At 42.1% G+C, this 20,544-nt stretch overlaps 1 protein-coding gene across 1 annotated transcript in view; it reads right to left on the bottom strand.

Moving 5' to 3' along the window:
- Positions 1-20,544, bottom strand: part of cd276 (CD276 molecule) — an 81,081-nt gene that overhangs the window by 29,420 nt on the left and 31,117 nt on the right. Inside the window, exon 5 of the mRNA XM_080458668.1 lies at positions 898-1,035. Coding sequence (XP_080314794.1) covers positions 898-1,035 — 138 coding nt within the window. The remainder of the gene's footprint in view (positions 1-897; positions 1,036-20,544) is intronic.

Raw genomic sequence — 20,544 nt, forward strand, 5'->3', positions numbered from 1 at the left:
TGGGAGCTCTTTTCCCGTGGGAGGAACTGCATTATATTCTCCCTTTCCATTTGATTTGATTCCATATGTTCCATAGAGCTATTTACTCTTTCCTCTGAGTTTGTGTCACTTCCATATTTATTTTTAAACCTCTGGGCCCTGGTGCAGACACTGGCTGACCTTTATTTAAATGTCTCCTCCACTCTGAGCGGATCTCATTACAGAGCTGGTGGCTTTGCACTATCTATCTCATTTCAGAACTTTTTCTCTTTGCACTTGCGGCGATCCTCAGCTATTCCGCAACGCTAATTACTGGACCCGAGTAATGATGTTCCTCCCTGCCGAAGATATGTGTCGCACCAACGCGAGATCCTGCCTATACGCATTAAGCAGAACTCCCTCCGGATTCTCAAAGTTCCTTGAGCAGTTAACATCTCATCATTGCTCTTCTCTATCTCTCTTGCTCTCATTGTGCCTTACACGTGATCTTGGCAATACGTCGCAGTTATGCATATCATCAACTGGTCCACGATGTGAGGGGTTCAAGGAATCGTCCTGCATTTTAATGAAAGCCCCAGGACAGGCTGAAAGAAAGCTTCAAGTTAACATCTATTATTCAGCAAGTCCCCTAAACTGTGTGTGCAGCGAGCCAAAACAGTCCCAGAAAAAAATAAAATAAAATTTAAATCATTGCATTGCTTTTTGGTGCACGTTTGGCGCAACTTGTCATATCTGTAAGATCAATCTTCAGAACGGAGACAAGACATCCTTAAAACATGCCTTAATCTAATCTTGCGGACGTTTTCGCGGGATTTCGAAAGAGTCATCACCAATGAATTGTGAGAATATACACTGGTGCTGAATGTGTAAAGTCACCTCTGTCCCCTCTGTGGCCCCTCTCCGCTCCATTCCCCTTACCTTCCCTCCTGGCCTCCTCACAGCTCTCCTTGATCTTCCTGCGGCAGACAGCAGCCAGGGCAACAAGCAGCACCAGCAGACACACGGCCAGGCCAACAGTTACCCACAGAGCCACCGGGGGGAACGCGATGTTCTGACCTGAAGCAGAAAGGGCAGAGAGAAAAAGACAGAGGGTGGGGGGGGAGGGGGGGAAGAACCTCATTATTCACTCTCGCAGAGCTAAAATAAGAGTGCAAGTGTCACCGCTGTATCCATCACCATTATTCTGCCATTTGACAGTTTTGCTGTTCGGGCTACTTGTCATAAAAACTGCAAATTATCTCAACAACGGAACTACTAAAGCACAACATGATGACACTGATGATGATTATTGCCATTGTCGTCAGCACTGTCACATCCAGGCCGTGTCAGGTTCCCACTTTCAGAAACGGTGTGACTGTCACAGAAATTTAGAAATGAATGTGAACCTTGATGTGAACAGAGCAAGCGCTTCTCTTCTAGTGTCCAATTAAGACACTTGAGTCTTTCAATTGAGTCCAGATGGCAGAAGGCTTACCCGTCGCACAAGACTGTGTTGTCGTTTCACTCAAAACAGCATTGGCACGGGTTTCAGAGGATGTTGGCACTATCTATCCCACCCCCTGCCTTCTGCTACACATTGCTCAGATGTGGCAAGTTATGACGCTTTAGCTTTAATATCCCATCATTTTTAAGTATCTTTAAAACCATTATTAATCTGAATGGCTAATTTGACTTTTGAGATATAAAAGTACATCAGCTACATTCACAAAATGCAGGTCTAGTCCTATTAAATACAAAAGGATGCCTTTTTTTTTTCATTAAGGATAGCAGAACATGAAAACATTCACAGCTGGTGTCGTATTTTATTCCTTAATCTAGAATATATCAACTTTCACCCTTAAAATATGTGTCGGTTTCTCAATCACACCAATAAAAAGGAAGGTTTTACTCTACTTGTCTACAAATATTCATTACAGCCCTGTGTGGTTTTCTAACCCCTCAGTGTGAACACAACGCTGAGGCTACGCTACACTAAAATCACTTTGTAGACAATTAGCCATCAACGCTAGTGACAGTATCCTGGCAAACTGGTTGGGAGAAATAAATACCGGTCAGCAGGACCACAAAAAAAAAGAAAAAAGGAATCAGACATGGTCAAATTTCCCAGGGGTATTCAAACTGAACAGAGGGAGAGGGAAGGAAAACAGCGGAGGCACTAAATAGCTGTAAGCCTGGCTCCAGCACAAACAGGCCTCCTTCAGAGAGTGCCTGCTCTAGGCAGTTATAAAAAAAAAAAAAAAAAAACAAGACTGAAAAATAACTGGCATTGGAGAGATGCTATGATGAAGCATCTGTAAGGACTTGGCATCGGCTGTGAAGACAGGCAGACAGGCTATTATACCATCCAGCCAAGATGGAGGGCAAAAAGAGGTATCTCCCATTTTCAGATGCAGATCCAGCCCATCTGATGCTTTGAAACATGTGCATGGTATTGGAAATGCTCAATTTCAAGGATGCCAAGTGCAAGTGTCTTTTCTAGGTGTGAACCACAGTCATTTCCCCATTTAGCGTCCACACAGTCGAAATAGCAAAGGCACCTGCATGTGGCTGAAGCGATATCTTCTTAAATTAAGGTGTTCAACTGGTGGTCCATTACTATCTTGAGGCAACACACAGCAAGCACCCTGTTGACCAGCAAAATCGCAGTTTTGTAAGAGGTTTTTTTTGTATGTTTTGTGGATACTATCACGGGACAGTACTATATCCATATGCATATGAGAGTGGCCTCGGCAGAAGTGGCCAAATGGTTGGGAATCAAGCTTTTTGCTGGTTTGAATTCCACTGGTGACAGGTCACTATTGTGCGTCCCTGAGCAGAACCTTTAACCTACTGCTCAGATAACTCCTCAGGTTTAATCAGAAGTGCACCTGGAATACAACTTGTGCGAAAATAAAACATGCATTACATTTAGAAACCCCACAAAGGAGCAGCCGAAAGACCTCATGTGCACTGAGGTAGGGTGAGTGCACACAATCATCCAGTTATGCAAGAGTTGAGATAAAAGACTTAAAAATGTAGTTACAGTAAGATCTCAGTCTTTAAGTTGGAAGTAATGGATGTGTTAAGGCTAATTCCACAACAGCAGAAACTTTATCGTTTACTTATACGTAATCCCGAACACAGAAAACAGGATTAGTCAGGATCTAACAGCAGGTGGTGACGTCGACTTTGCTTTTAACACAGACAAACTGTCACACATATTTTTTTTCTTGGCCCACGACTGTCCTCAGTCCGAGCTCTGCAAATGCTCCGAGTCCATGTGCAAGTAGACCCGTGTCCTCCTCAAAAAACAATTCTTTTCTACGACCTGATGATACTGAAATAAGCGCCGATGTGAAAACAATAAGAGAGATCTCGGACAGGATTACTGGACATAACATCCAAGATGTTCACAATGACTTTAGAGATACCCTGAAGTCTTTAAATTATAACCCTACTCTTGCCATAATGGCTAAATTTGGCGACATTATTGAATAGCACTGACATTAAAGTTACTACATTTCTCAAAAGTTAATAATGTTGCTACAAGTGAAACTAATGTAAATGCATATTGCGATTTATGTAATTATTTTAATGTCATTGAAAGGTCAGTATAATCTTTTTTAACTGTAATTATATAATGCAGGATAGTTTCTCAAAGCACAAGGCGCTACAGCAAAGAAAGGTAAACAACCAAATGTCACAAGAGAAAGACTAAAATCTGGAAAGTCAATCTTGTCATTTTGATGAAGCTGCATAAGCCTCCCCGGGCTAGTCATGACTGATGATGCTGTGGCTCACTGTCCAGCGAGCCCTTCACTCTGCTATATTTAAAGAATGACCATCTTAGAGCCGCTTCAATGGAACAGCCACGGCATGTCTGAACGTGGATGATCATACACGTCAAGACAGTCAAAAAAGTAACATGTGTCAGGGTTATTGTGATGAGTAACGAAGTTGCAGGGCTCTTTGTTGCCAGGGTCTTTCTCCTCCTCTTTTTACTCTCATACCTCCCCACCACACGCACTCTCGCTCCCTCAAGGCGGACTGATAAAGACAAATGCCATAGTCGGCTATCATTGCAACGCCGGGGCCCGAGGGGCTGCAGGATCATATTTTTCTTTTTCTCTTGTTTGATGATGTGATTTTGTTTTCTTCAGAAATAGATTTGTCTCTAATGGCTCTGTTTACCTATCCTCTCTTTCCCCTTTTCCCTATTCCCTCTGTGCCAGGGTGAGGATGGAGTGCTCTGGGCTGCACTGTCACATTACCTCCAGTCTGCAGACTCAAGCACCAAACTTCACTTTGTGAATGTGTAGCTCTCGCCAATGTACGCGTTAGATGACTCAGTTAATTTAATTTTAAATGAGCTGTCCAAAGTGTGTGGATTGCCAGCATTAAGACGATTTGATATGTTGAGTGCAAGAGAGAGAGAAAGAGAGAGAGGGAGAGAGAGAGAGAAATCAAGGGTGACTGTGAGTATCTATAATGACAACGTACAATGCAAGATCATCAGTAAACAGAGACTGCACCCCACCCGCACCCACCCACCCACATATAACCACATGGATATCCGATATTAAGATGAAATTCAGCACATTTGACTTTGCAAAGCCTTTATATTTGTGATTTATTGGAGTATATATGTTTGATATAAAACCGTATACACTGGCCCCACTGCTTTTATTTGACAGCTCCAGTCCACAATGATTATCTTCACTTACATAAATAAATCCTCTTCACATGAAATGTCCAAATAATTTTGCAGACATCAGATAGGATAATCAAAAGCAGCTTGTGCAACCTAAAATAATTTCAGAATTTTGCACGAGAGCTGTTTCCCTGTGCCATGTGATCAAAAACCAACAGCTTCTGGCAGTCCTGTGATTCATTTCTAATGTGTCCCTTTCAGGTGCTCCAGTCCCAGGAAGTGCCGCACTCCACAGCTGTCTAAACATATAGAGGTCACATCTGCCTCATACATACTGATAAATGCAGCATGCAGCCATAATTGCAGGAACACCTGCACAATATAATGCAAATGTCGTATAATAGTCTGCTTATAATGCTCTAATTTTACTGCAACTGTCTGCGAGACACTATGTCAACACTAGAGCAGTTTTAGTGGCTATTAAAGAATGCTGTTGTATTATATACTATACATATATTCTGTTCATTCCTTGTAGCCATTTTGTTGAGCACCATCAAATTAAAAAAAAAAAAAAAAGTATGCATAGGGGAAAAAAAGAATTTTTTTCCTAAGATGCCACAAATGCACCTTCATTCAATGTATGACATGTTTTTTCTTCTTCTTTTTTTTAAAATATTACATCAGAAATGCCTGGAGCATATCTTGGACTATTACTTCTTATCCAAGGTGGCACCTCACAGTAGGTGTTTTGTGTACCACAGGAGGCCACAGAAGACTGTAAAGGTAAAAATAGATATTTAATGGGGGCAGGCAAAAGAATGATAAAACACTACCTCCATATGGAGCCTGTAACACAGGGCGCATCGCCAGTGAGAAATGAGGCTCCCTTAGTCTCTGGAAGACACTATAGGGGACCCGCAAGGGGCCAGCTTAGGTATTGTTTGGGCTTCAGTGAATGTGAGAGCCAAGATTTGCAGGGACTTTTACAAGCCTGAGTGTTTTCTCTCCAGCACCTCTGGTGGAATAAAGTGCTCCTAAGACTCCCTTGCCTGTCATCTTGGTTCTGCAAACGTGAAGACGGCGAAGATCAAAGCTGCTTTCTCCCCAACTGTCACCCCAGTTTTACCTGCTTCGAAGAAACCGAGCGTCTTAAGCTGTGACCAAAGGAGAATAATGTCCCTTGACAGAAGGATGGCTTCAGGCTAAAAAGAGCCTCAAGGCTCATTGTAGACAAGCTGCAAGGATGAGGTGGAGGAGAGGAAAAGTCAATTAGGTTTTCCTTTTATTGTCAGGATGAACAACTTGTCCTTTTCCACCCTGGTTGAGGAAACAGAGAAAGAACGAGAGGGGACCTGCAGTAGGACAGTGGTGATCACAGAAAAGAGGTGGACTAGGGGCTAGCCCAGGGGTTGAGCAAAGGCGGGGGGCAGCTCAGCTGCTATATAGCCCTGGAGACCACAGTGGAACTGCCAAGCCCAGGATGAGGAAAAAGGCTTTTCCAGCAGTATTTCTCTCTAACAACGAGTCACATGGCAGATGTGGAGACATTCGTTCAGACAATACAGAAAGGCAGGGAAGACACTGTAAAGTGGAGGAGACATAAAAACTCAGTGAGACAAAACAGGAGCTCACGCCTAAATCACATTCACTCAACAATGGCGAGGTGACTGATGCATACTCAGCAAGTGCAAACAGACTCGCCGACATCTGTGATTTAAACTTCTTTATGCCGCGTCTGTGTCACACAGCCCCATCTCACAGGAAAGAAATTGGCAGAAACAATAACAACAGTGCTAATGGAAAGAAGATGGCCTCGGCGTCAGAGGACACGGATTAGCTGGAATGAAAAACATGAGCATGAATATTAGGATTACATTCAACGAATGACTTTGAATTTGTTTCGGCTTCAGTTTCAATTATGGACCTTTATTATCAACCTCAAAGGTGTCCATCAAAAGCACTGATCCCCTCCTCATTCGGCCCCGGTGTGAAAAGCATGTGACTGCACAGGAACAGCAGCTGTTCTCCAAATGCTTTCGAGAAATTCTTTGGCTGGTCAGCATTTCCGCTCTGAGCCTTCCCACATATTTTTTTTTTTTTTTGCATTTCAATAAATAGTGTTTCAGAGAGACGCTACCTTACCGTCTTATTGGCATGCAGAGAGGCGATGCGCTCGTCCCTTGGACGACCTCGTGCCCATTTACTTACACAATTTGTCTGACATTATTGCCCTTCCCTTGACGCCATGGGCTTGTGGCAAACACAAGTGTATGATGTGCAGACGTGCACATTAAAACCGAGTAATGGCTCCGCATTTATAGGAAGAAAGTTTCTAACAGCCCTCCTTTTTTTTTCCCAGCAGGAGAACTATAAAAGCCATCTGGTAGTGGTAGGGGATGTGGAGGAGGATAAGTGGGAGAGTAAAGGTGGATGAGTTAGTGAGTCAATGAAGGTTGTTGGGATGAGGTAAGGGGGTGAGTGACCGCGCAACCCGAGGAGGTGAAAAACAAGTGGATGAAGTGGGGTTTTGCTACTCCGGCGCTGAGCTGGTGACTGCATGAAAGCTGGACAGGGCTTGAATCACAATGAAGCTTTGTGGCGTTCGACTACTCTCAACTCATAAGCTGTCTCTCAGACGTGTCAGGCTGTTACTGACCTTTCTCCAGAGGAAGGTTGGCTCACAGACCGGAGGTAGTCTGCTTATGGCGCAGCACTGACTGATACAGAGTGATGAGTTGGTGTGGTGAGGTAACCGGCCTCATAAAACAAGACAGACTTTAATCTTATCGATCTGGAGGTGAATATTCCCAACGCCCAACGGTCACATTGCACTAAGAAGGTTACAAAGAGATAAACAGACGGAGTGCACTAGAGTTTCAATTCGCAGGTCAGTGCCAGATATGGATTGGGAGGATTGTGACTTGTGCATACAAAGCATAAACAACGCTGCTGTGTGAAATTAAGTAACAGACTGGAGAAAATAAATGAATAATGTAAAAGATGAACATTTAGCCCTAATGAAGTCCGATGTTGGAAATGAAATCGCAAAACAACTGGTTTTAAATCCCTGCTGATACATCTGCATCAGCACAAGTATTTCTCAACCGACATCAAGAAACTACAGTGCAGGAATGAGAATGTGGAGTAAATGAGAAACAGTGCTTTCATTAGGCTTATCCACCAATGAGTCAATGAAAACTGTTGCTCAAATATCAGAAGGCCCATGGCAATTTAACCAAGTGTGTGTGTGTGTGTGTGTGTGTGTGTGTGTGTGTGTGTGTGTGTGTGTGTGTGTGTGTGTGTGTGTGTGTGTGTGTGTGTGTGTGTGTGTGTGTGTGTGTGTGTGTGTGTGTGTGTGTGTAATAATAAAAGGAAAAATCCACAGTACATCTGGTAATAATTGTTAGTGCTGAAAATATAAAAAGTAAAAAACCTCAACAGTCAGATCTCTGTTTGTGAATTATGCCAGTTACTTATTGATTAAAAAACAAACAGACAAACACTTTCAGAAAATTTGTGGGCCTTTGGAGAACTGATAGAAAACGGGTTAACGTGCTGTGACACGATGTGCAGCAGGAATGACTTCCAAATCCTGGAATTAAGTAAAGACACGTCCAGGTTGGCAGTTGTGGTTTCTGGGTCCAAAGTCTCTGTTTTTGTTTGTTTTTTCTGTTGTTATTTTTTTGGGGGGACGACTGAAACATTGATTGACCACGAGAGTAATAGATTTTCACATTTGTTGCTGCCCCCATCAGTAAATATCCTGCTTATGGTTTAAAAAAACAAATATATATATATATATATATATCATTGCTTTAGAAAAAAGTATAGTTGAGTTGTGAGGTTAAAAATCCTGAAAAAGAGAGAATGCCTCTGTTAATATAAGGCCTGAATCAAATTATTAATGGGAAGCTTGTGTGTGGTGATGTTGAAAGTCATACCAAACCACACCGTTATAGCCAACATGAGCTCTTTGTTTTATATTTTACCCACAAAAACATTTGCTGTAATTCAAATATTATGTAGCACAAAATGTTTAAATAGCATAACCTTTTTTTTATATACAATAATTTGAACGATAAATATCGTTGTTGTTTTTTGTGTGAAAGGAAAGACGGTGGAGGAAACAGTTTCTCACGCCTATGAGTTAGTTCATGAAGTCATTTTCAATTTCTAATTTTCATGAATGACTTGAGAGAGTTTCATGTGCAACTGGAATTAGTTAAATAGTTTATGGATCTGTGCCAACTTGATACATATGACTCCATCTAAATTCGGGCTGATGCACAATGCAATAACAATTATATATATGACAAGGTTTAAGAAACATGATGTGACGCCCTGCCAATCACTGTCAGGAGTGTTTTAGTAAATACAAGTAAACCATATACTGATTTGTCAGGGAGGAAGCTGGGAGAAGCTAAGTCACAACCACTTTCAAAGGAATGATTTCAAGTCTTACTCTGATATGCCGGGGGCAAGGTTAAAGTGAATGTTCTCATCTTTACAGCTGAAGGTAATCCCATACCCAGTAGACTGGTTAATTAACTGAATATACAGCTCAGAGCAAACTGCATGGCTGTCCTGTTAGCAAAGCAGAGGGTCCGTACAGGCACAGGGGTGTGAGAATGTGTAACAGCTCTGTGGAATTTATAAACAATGGCCTGGGTTAAAGGTGGCCAGTGTTACCAGGATAAACCTCAAACCGGTGGCGATACATGCCCCGATGTGGATTGAGCTAGACTATTTGTTCTGCTTCAGAATGGATTTTAAATGTCACGCCAAAGTGCATGGCAAGCGTCAGCTCGCTGCATGTTAACCAGCGAGTGTGTGCTTCCGTTTTATGCTGAAACACACGCGCACATTTGCATGCTAAGAAAAGGCGCGGGGTGAAGAAATGGAGTCAGACAGCGAGGAGCAAGCCATGAGGAAATGTGTCGGCGAGTGTGAGGAATGTTTGCGAGTGTGCACAAGCTCCCGACGCACGCAGCACTGGCACAGGTGTGAAAAAAGAAACGCCGCAACACTTTTGCCAGAGTCCCCCGTGCTAATGATAAGACAAGCCAGCCGTGTGAGGACATTGTGAAGAAAAAACCCCAAAACTAAAACAAAAAAACAGAACAGAAACACACAGGATTCATGGTAAATGAAGCAGGTAAATAAGCATTTTGCCCAAAATGAAATCTAAAACTTGTACTGCAGCTATGACACACACACACACACACACACACACACAGACACACAGACACACACACACACACACACACAGTCAGCTGTACGGGGCGATAAGCTGTTAGTTCTCACCAGGCATGAATATCTCCTCCACAACAGCCAGACACGATATCAACAGTTAAATGATCATGACTTGAACTTTTGGGTGGAAAATGATTCGACCGTCCTGCTGCCGGAGCATTATCTACTAAGAACATAAGGGGATGATATACACAGAGTTATGTAATGATCTATATCAAGTATATATTCGACTGCATGTTGATGTAGTCTTTGCATACCAGCTTCACAGTGAAAAAAAATCCCCAGGTTGAATCCAGGATTGGTGACCTTGCATTTGGAGTTTGCATACTTTCCCTGTGAGTTTTCTCTCGGCGCTCAGGTTTTTATACCCCCAGTAAAAAAACAACAACATGCATTTGAGGTCAATTGGTGACTTTAGCCTTTAATTTCTGTTAATACCAATGAATCTGGGTTCGTCGACTGGTCCGAGTTGCACTCTGCCTCCCCAGAGTCAGCTATGATTGGCTCCAGCACCCCATGGTCCAAATGTTTGTTCGGGTATAGAAGATGGATGGATACATAAATGTTATATCATATTTTCCAGCCTTTACCTTTGAGAGGAATGAAGGCAAGCAACTGCTCGGCCTCACAAAAATCCTGCTCACTCCATCGAACACCAGCCGGGCTCTTCCAACTTTCTCTCAGCATCTCCCTTGTGCCTCCCTGCCCCACTGGGGCCTCAATTAAAAACTCCTCTGATGTCTAGTAACTGACAGAGAGTCCATCACTTCCGCACATCCCTCTCCGCTGAGAGTGGCATTAAGATGTTGGAGGCAGAGTGGACTATTGATTTTTTTTTTTTTCCCAATTTCTTGGGTTGTTCCATTCCTTCACTTGGCCATCCTCGCTGAACATCGCTGCAATAATCAGTTTACAATGCTGTGCCGTCTAAATTTTTAATTAGCTTTAAAATGAAAAGCTGGTAAGGATGCTGTAGAGGAGAGGGTGTTTAGAAAAGAATCACTAGTGACAGCTATCAGTACTAAAACAGACTATCTGGCTGGTTGAAGAGCTCGGATGAGACTGACATGGACAAATTGGTATGAAAGGATTAGAGAGACACTTGTGCTACATCTGATTCTTCTTATAGCAGCAGATGCAAACGCTGACACTGTATCATGTGTAAAGTCCTGAGAGGATAGTTTGTAACAGAGAACAGCAGGATGATTTGTTGACCCTACACAGGTTTTGTGTTCTTTTTCTCAGTCATGTTTTTGTAAGCTACTTCCCCAAAAACTGTTGAGTCAGACAGAGACTCAGATTAAGGGAAAGTTTTTTTTTTTTTTTGCTTCGGATAGAAACAATGGTGATGAAACAAGCACAACTAAACTGATTAACCGTCTAACTGTGGGTCGTGTCAGTCAAAACCACTACACTAAAGCTCTGCAGTTTGTTACGCATTTGTTACCACAGGCAACATATTTGACATTGACTGTTTTAAAATTCTCTCATGATAAACGTGTATATATATATCAACGTGGCTTTGATGTCTTCTTTAGGTTGAACCAGTAGAGATTTTGGGAATGAATTCAGAGCAGCAGGGTGGATTGGAACACGACGCTCGCGGTCTGCTGCACACCAAAGCAGCCTCACCACCACCCCATCACAGCCTGGCGCGGAATGAATGTAGTTTGAAAAGAACCACAATAGTGTGCGCACCAGCGGCCTCCCATAACAACACGTGTTAAATGCCTCGTTGACATTTGGTCCAATAACTTCACAAACGCAGCTGATAAGGATACTAATGAATATGTTACGCTTTCGACAATGTCTCGGTTGCTCTGTGGCACATCTTTTCATTAAAGCCCCCAAAAATGATCAAAGTGTGCAGTGTACTTATAACTGAAAGCTGTGATGCGGAAAAGATTATAATCCTGTGGTTTGATGAGCTGCGCAAAGTACTTGGGGAACGCCGATTGTAGCAATGTAAACTTTACACTCCCTATGTCATTGTGCCCATTAGTCAAGAAAACACAATTCCCCACCATGGCGTGGTAGTTGGACCGGAGAGGAAAAAGCAGGTGTGAACACAAACCGTACAGACGACAGCGTATCACATTTACATTTTGATACACACCAGGTGTGAAACCCCTAAATTGCATGACAGTTTTTAGTACGTCTTCATGCTGCCAGTGACAAAAAAAATGTCTATGAATAAAATATGTACGCTTGAGAAATGCAATAAAGTGCATTAAAAAACATAAAAAGGAAGGACTCTTCTGTAAAGAGGAAGTGGCACATACAGGCATTAAATAATCCATTACAATTTCAAAAAGAAAAAAATAACTAACAAACCTAACAAGGTGGATGAGCTACGACACCGCTGTGTTTATTCTGACGACTCATTGCACCAAGAACAAACTGGAGCTTAAAACTCTCTGCAGACTCCCTGTTAAGTGCACACACCTATTGCTGAAACAACTCCTGTGTTGCATCAGCAGAGTGCGAAGTGGGTGAGAAATATCATCCAGAATATGAACTTCAACATGACACTTATTGAGCCATCCATTCAAGTGTTCATTAAGTCAGGAACACACCCAGCAGTTGCACTCGCTTTTGTAACAGTCTTCTGCATTTGCCTTTTGTCTCTTTAGATTGCTATGAAGCTGTAATGACCGGGCTTAACGGCATTTAGTCCTTGTATATAACGTGCTCCAGCTCCAAAACTGCCGTACCTCTTAGAAAACTTTTCTAAAGCATCATTGACTCTGTGTAACATCCTCGGGTTACACTTGCAATGAACCACTTTTGCAGTACCAATGTTTGTTAATGATGAAACAAAGCCGCAGCGGCACATCCAGGGGAACAGGGTGCTGCTTACATGATAACATCTCTGAATACAAAAGGCCAGGTTGTAAGCTTAACCCCAGCATCGCAAAGCATCATAAGCTTTATTGGAATCATTAAAGAAGTGCCTGGACCTCTTCAAAGAGTATAAGCTCTTAGTATGCTTCTCCCACCGCTGTATAACTAGGAGAATATATAATGACAGATTTTTTTTTTTTTTTTTTTTGAAATAAAAGACATGTCTCTGTATGTCTCTGCCTTGGGCTCTCATTATGAAACAGTATTTCTCGTTTTCCTCTGCAGCACTCTTTGGTGGTTACTGGAGAGACAGATGAAAATTGTCAAAGTGCTGAAGCTGCGCTGGCCTCAGACTGCGGAACAGGTCAGCTGGTTCTTGTTAAGTCGTTCAGCTTTTAAGCCAATATTTTTGCTTCGCTTATCTCCACATAAATTCAAATGCCAGCTTGATCTGAAGTCCAAATCCAGTGACGCCTTATTTGTGGAAATTTCTCAAAGCACTTCAGATTGATTTTTATTTTTTTTTTGTGTGACTTTTTTGTGACTACATTGCTCAAAGAAACAATGACGTATATATTCAGCACAGTTTCAATGCCCCTTTAAGTCATCAGTATGCAGTGATGGGAGCAGACGGCAAAGAGAAAGTAATTTTTGCAATAACTTCATAGTAGCTAAAATAAATACTGCAGTTTGGAGGCGAGCAGCAAGTTCCACTGTCACCAGGAATGATTAAAGCACACGTTTGAAAGATTTTAGCTCGTTAAACAGTGAAACAGCTTTACCATTGTCTATTAAGGGCTCGGTTGAATCAATACATATTGCCCCACTCAGAAATTTTGGTCATTTAATGAGTCTAAATCATAAAACAGCTTCTTTCCCTTCTCTTTTGATGGACTCTGTTTGAAGTTCTTATAAAATACCTTGTAACCAAAACCTCACCCCACACGCTGGTAAGAGTGTCAATATTTATCACTGAAATCACACTGAAATGGAACATTTATGGCACATTTACATACTTTCTTCTTTATTAGAGTCATTTAACGTACGCAAAAAGCAATTGGAGGCCATGCTGTGACGGTACTCTCAGAAGAGGCTCTAACAATGCCTTTAAGCTGTTCCAAAAAATCACTGTCGAATACAACTTGTCGTGGCTTATTGCTTAAATATACTTTTGTCTCCTTCCAGCACTTTTAAAATATGGTCTTTTGGACAGACATTAGAAAAAGGCTTTGTAAATCTCTCTCTCAGTGGAATATAGCTAATCATAGTCTTACAACTAGTGTGTGGCTAAGTTATTTAGCCTGAGAAAAAGCTCTGCCTCTGGCTGAGAAAGGAGTCGGAGACAATATTTTCACACCAAAGTCCCACAAGGGTGTCCCTTTCCACAAAACAAATATATTGTGGCAAAAACAAGGCTTTGGTAATGCACAAATAAGGACATTTATTCTCTCGTTTAGCTCAAGATATCTACACTGAGGGCATGAAGCAAAGTAAGTAGCTGTGAAAAAGTCTAACCTAGAGAATAAATAAAAGACCAAAATCTGACACTGACTGATCACAGCTCAAGTGTCTACACAATGCTATAGTTTTTCTAAGCAGCCTTTTTGTAGAAAACCTTGAAAAGGTAAAGACAAAAACAAGAGGAAAGCGGGAAACACAGACAGAAATCCAAGCGAGAGTGAAATGAAGGAGAAAAAAAGATTAATATTAGATTCGCTTTCTTTTTAAAGTTTACCTTTAAGAACACAATTACAAATTCTGCTGTGCTGTCCTTGAGCAAAGCATTAACTCAAAAAGCTAAGTGACTGGCAGGTCGGGACTTTGGCAATTCCCCGGCGTGACTATATGAACCTGACCGCAGCCTTAAACAGTGTTTGTGCGAAGCAAGCATTTTCTAAATAACCAAAACGAAGCTGACTTCTTTACCCGGGACTGACTTTGAGACGTCGTCCTTTCAGCAGAACAACGGTTGGCTGGTGAACCATGGCCACAAGTTTTCAGACAAGTTACCAGTCTGCATTTTAAATGTGGCTATATTATAATTACACGTAAAGTGACAGTTCTTCAACTGCTTTTAGATGTGCTCCCGACACAAGCCAGTCTTTAAAAGGGGCTGAATTGCACACATAGGATGATAAAGGTGACCATCACTTCTCCAAGCAATCAGTTCTTGCTTGTACTCTTCTTTATTCTTAGTTGCACAACACACCTCCACACCCTTACCTGTCACTCCGCTGAGATGACAGAAAGACCTTGAAGCAAATGTTAAAATGAGTTCCTCCTCTTTTCTTCCCTTTTTATCATATTTTGACACCAGTGTGAAGTGCACCGCTGGCACCTTTGGAGCTGTCTGCCCTCTTGCTTTAGAAAATTGATGACAAACAACAGGAAAATACTTGGGAAAAAAACATTTTTAAGGCATTCTTGGAGAATCAATGGCAGATTTACAATGTGCAGGATTACAACTTGAATCCTATTTTACTCTGTAACCTTGACAGCTTCTTTTCCTGCTTTGGAGTACCGGCACTAATTCTTCTCCCGGTACACAATACAGAACAGGACACACTTGCTTTCATCTCTGGATGTAAGTCATAACTTTGCTGAGGCAGCACATATTTCAACCCCCGTAACCAGTTACATCATCGAGCAGCTCGATGTCATCACATTATGTCTCGTGGCTTTACAGAGACGCCGTAAAATATTGAAACCGAAGGACATCAGTTGTCAGCGTGCCTGCAGTGTCATTCAGCTCGCGCACACACAATATGTCAGAGTGTCAGATGCCGAAGATAAAGCTCCGATAATGTATGCAGGGCTGGCGTTTATTAACTGATGTTTGCCATATGCATTGGATAGAAGTCTGGATTACTAAAAGCGCTTTAAAAAAAAGTAGCCCGTCCGCTTAATTGAAGTTTCATTAAAATTACCTTTCTTTATTTTGATAGTTCATTTATCTTCTGTTAACGCTCACTTGTTCTTATGGCAACTTTGTGTTGCCTCTCTCACACAGCATGAGCAATGTTTTGAGGTCTTGAGGTGCTCATTGACCTGGGGGACTTTTAGTGGAGTTCTCCCTGTACATGTTGGTACTCTGTATTTCTTCTACAGTCCAAAAACTTGCTTTTAGGGCCAACTGGTGACTCTAAATTCCTGTGTGTGATTTACCTCTCTGATGTGCAAGTGATCTCCCCTGCCTTGAGTAGCCTGGGTCTCCTGATGCTGACTCCAGACCCCACCTTCCAGGGAGGGAGAGACTTCCCCAGGTGGAATTAAATAATAAGATTGTGGATACAAGCAGTGGAGATCTCTGAACAGTTCCACTGATGCAGTCTCACAATGATGCGTTAACAAAGATAGGCTGTACAGACAACTGGACAGACAACTTAAATCCAGAACACGACTGGTCAACAGCTGTTCCCAGAGAGACAGTCATGGTAAGTACTCTGCCAGTGAACTTAGCTCAATGCTAAAGCTCACTATTTTCGAGGAGTAAGCGGTTTTTCTTTCTTTAACCTTTAAACAGAGTGTCCTAACACACTCACGTTGACGTGAAAGTAGTACAACCTCATGTGGAAAACAACCTAACATCACAGGCGGCATCTTTGTTGCTGCACTGGGGTAAACGTCTGAAGGCATCAGGACAGATACATTATAGATATGACAGACTCTCACGGTGTGGGTCACTGAGCTGTCTCCGCCATCGACAGAGTTGCACTTAGTGCGACAACACACACAAGGAGGGCAAGTGATGAAATTAAACACAGTTGACAATATTAATAAGGTAAGAGGAGCGAGTTTGTTTCCTTGTGGACGGTTTTGTCTGTAATGAGCTGCAAGTTGTCAGGCTCCGGGGGAAACGGGCATGGCTACAAAGTCCAAGCCAGCGGGAAGATATTAATGCAACCTGAAGGGGATGTGAGTCATCGCAAGTCGCTGTCCAATCAAACGGGTATCATAAGGAGCACGGCCGCAGCATGGCTTAATCACAGTCATTACAGTGATATTTGACACGAGGGTTGAAATAAAGGGCTCCGTAATAGGTGTGTTTCTTATCACGCAGTGAGTCAGTGGGCGCTCACCTATAGTAAAGTCGAGCTGCCAGTTCAGAGGGAGGTGAGCGAGTTGAGCACAATGGCTGCTCAAAACGCTTCTCCCCTGGGACACGGCCACACTCAGTCCATTCTTAGCCTCCATTTCACAGTTGGTAATCAATTGCTAGTCTCTGGAGCTATCGAAGAAAGCAGTCACCTATCCTGAGAAAAAGCTAAATCTCTCAACACCTCCTAATTGAAAACACATTATAGTGCGAGACAATGGTCTTTGTGTGTTGCCAGGGACTAATTTGGACTGTTTGCATGCACAGAACAAAGCAATTTACTGAGGCTGCAAACATCCTTCGCAGGACAATAATTCATAGTGTTATCAGGTGCTGAGTTTAAAAATCAAATACATGGGGTGAATAATTAAACAACCAAACTTTGAAGGTGTGCCCAGACAATTGTCAGTGGCTATTCTCCCAGTAACTCTGGAAAGCTGAAGCAAATATGATTTCATATCGTCAAGCCAAGACTGATGCCAGACCTCCCGAAACCAATCCCTCTTACAGGATTTAGAGGGAGCTGTGTGAAATGTACACTGCAGGGCCACACCAGCCCCAGTGATAGTCCTTCGTGTGAGTCCAAATCAAAATGAGCCCGATCAATAACAAAAGAGAGCTTTTGTGTGTTTACTACCGTCATAAATACAGTGTCCTGAAAAGGAAAGCGAGGGAGGACAGAGAAAGACAGGTTTCCACCAGGATGGGAGCAGACATAAAGATGTCAGGCTGCAGTTTGTGGGATGGTGGCAGAGGGTAACATCGAATTGCCTTGTTATGATGCCAAAGATGAAACCTGATTTTGATTAAATGGGCACTGACAAACAGGAGACAAAAATATACACTCCAAAGTGTACTCTGGAAGACACACACCGATCAGCCATAACAATATGACCAAGGATGGCTAAAGTAATAGACACTTATTTTAGACTCTTTAGCTCAGGAGTGTCAAACAAATTTAGTATCAGGGGCCACATGCGTCCACATTTCATCTCGAGTGGGCAGGAATGGTGAAATAGTGCCATAATAACCTTTGAACTTAAACTTTTAAGTTTTTCTCTGTTGTGGTGCAGAGTATATGTGATGACGTCTAGATTTTCTGCTACAGAAAAGTACTCCAATATCATATATATAGTAAAACTTTCTGGTGAAAAATACAGTGAAATGCCCCCCAATACATGTCTCCTATAGCTACTGCATTGTACATGTTTTTACTAACTCAACCTGACAGCATGAACAAAATTGAAACAGCAGATTGAACACATTTCACATGGTCAGTATCTAAGTTGACCTGTGACAGGGTTATATAGATGTGCTAGCACTTTGGCCTTATTTTTTTACTGGACAAATACTAAGTATACTGTAATGAAAAAAATCTCTGCATCCGAGAAGATTTACAGTATCAATGTAGCTCGTATTGAGGAAGAGGAAAAACATTGACACTTACTAAGTGCAGAGAAACCTTTCCAGCTAAAGGATTGTTGTGTATAAAGAGAGAATAAATCCCAGCATAAAAGAGTGGACCACATTTTATCTTTCTGATTGTACCACTTTAAAAGCACAGCAAAAACCGGCAAACAGCCCACAACTGAATCTAACCCAACAATCCCTCAAAGCTGCTAACAGTAAGACTGGAAGCATGACAAATACCATTGCCCAGGCCATAATACAGGGATATATTTCCTATGGTGAAGGCCCAGGGAAGGACTTTCAAATGTGTAAAAGCAGAGACAGCCGCAAGTGGCTCCAGTTAATAATCCTGATAGGAATAAATGTGCTTACAATGGCGCCATTGGTGTCTACCTGAATTTATTTTAGATTGCCTACATTACTTCATCTGTCTATTAGGTTGTTTTCCCAAGCTGGACTCCTGATAAGACAGAGCATGCATTCAGCAAGTCAAAGAAGGCCTGTTTGTGTGCTGGACACTAATTAATACAGTGCTCGGCGGAGAAAGTTGCCTGCTTGCTGCTCCACTGACAACAGATTCATTTATACCGCTGTTCTCTGTTTCTCTGAGGGCTCTGTTAATTGCATAAATTAGTTCAGGCTCAGTCTTCAACAAGGACCTGCATGGTGGTTTGTTACGAAAGAAAAAAAAAAAAAAAACATGATTTTGGGCAGCATATTACTCCGAAGTTGACTGACTGGTGAGAAGATCCAAAGAGAGAAAAGTGCAAAGACAGAAGCAGACTATTTCTCCAATAATTGCAATCACTACAATTTCACCAAAACAGCCACACTAATGAGAGAATCTTTGAACCACTAGATCACTGTGTCTTTCTGTTCGGCGCCTTTGGCAATCCTCACACAGCGATGCTTTTAACTCCAATTTAAGGCACATAAATGTTTCAAACTGCAGAAATTTTGGTGGAAAAATATTGTGCATGGCAAATTCAGAGAAAAACACACACTCTTAAGAAGCTTCTTCGAAAAACAACAGGGGAATGAGCGCTTTCTGGGTCGGCTGAGCATGGCAGGTAGCTATTTAGATGGCAACATGGTGTCAGGATTAAGGTCTGAAGACATAATAACACAGCCAGGGAAAAAAAAAAAAAGGGGGCAAGAAAGCAAGCTGGCACACATCTGATGATGAGAAAAAAAAAATGCCACTGCTATGTGTGCTGAATAGCTTCGCACTTACGCCACCATTAGCACCTGTGTTACGATCCATCTTCCTGACAAAGGTCAATGTTTATATAGCAATTAAAGATGTTTTTTAACCTTGATTTATTCAGTGGAGGTTGGCTGAGGATGTGTGTGCCTAACAATCATACAGTAACAAACAGCCTCCTTGGGGAAATACACAAGACAAAAATAGGGTTGGACTTGGAGCAAAAAAATAAAGTAAGTCGGCTTAGAAAAGACTCTGAGGGAAATCAAAAGGTCCGAAGGAAACTTGAAGGAGGCGACAGAAGCAGAGGAAATGTTAGAACGTGGCCAACATGACACATGAAGGAAAAGAGTGATTCTCTGCGAGCGAGTCTATTCCTGCATAAGGGGTTTTCATGAAGCTTGCTTTATGCAACAGTTCTTTATAGAGAATTGGCAGCAGTAGATTCAAAAAGATTCATTCAAGCTGCACATACGGGATAGGGGAAAGTGCATGAGAGAAACTGAGTAAATAGAGAAAACAAATGCACACAAATTGAGAACAGAGGAAGTCCCGCAAAAAACCCACAATCAACCAGGGATACTTTCGCTGTGAGTTTCACTGTGAGCCGCCTCACTCAAAACAATTAGTGCCTCAATAGCTAAAACCGAAAAAGAGATGTTGAAGATGGAGTGTCAAAAAGTCACAGGTGGAGTAGTTCAGTTACAAAATATAAACATATTAATTGTTTTCCCTCTGGTACAAAGCGATATTTTATTTAGCATCACATCCATTCAAAGAGGCATCCCATCAATACCAAGATAAGCTTACAATGGCTGAGATTTTGTGTCAGTGTTTGGAGAGCAACCACTGCAAGGTCAGCACTTTTTCTGCTGCTGCTGGTGGGTTTTAGCCAGTGAAACACATTTTTGTTATTGTGATATATTTAGCCAGGGAAAGCCACCCCAGAGCTAAACGGTGTCGCTGCATGGTACAATTCACAGCATAAAGTCTGTCAATAACAAATAACAAATCAACAAACTAGAGGGGGAGGGAGGAGGGGGGTGGGGGGGGGGGGTAAGGGACACACGTACTGTATATACACCCACACACAATGAATGACAAGCAAAGAAGACATTTCAATACTTC

This window comes from Lipophrys pholis (assembly GCF_963383615.2).
Source record: "Lipophrys pholis genome assembly, chromosome: 2".
NCBI lineage: Eukaryota > Metazoa > Chordata > Actinopteri > Blenniiformes > Blenniidae > Lipophrys > Lipophrys pholis.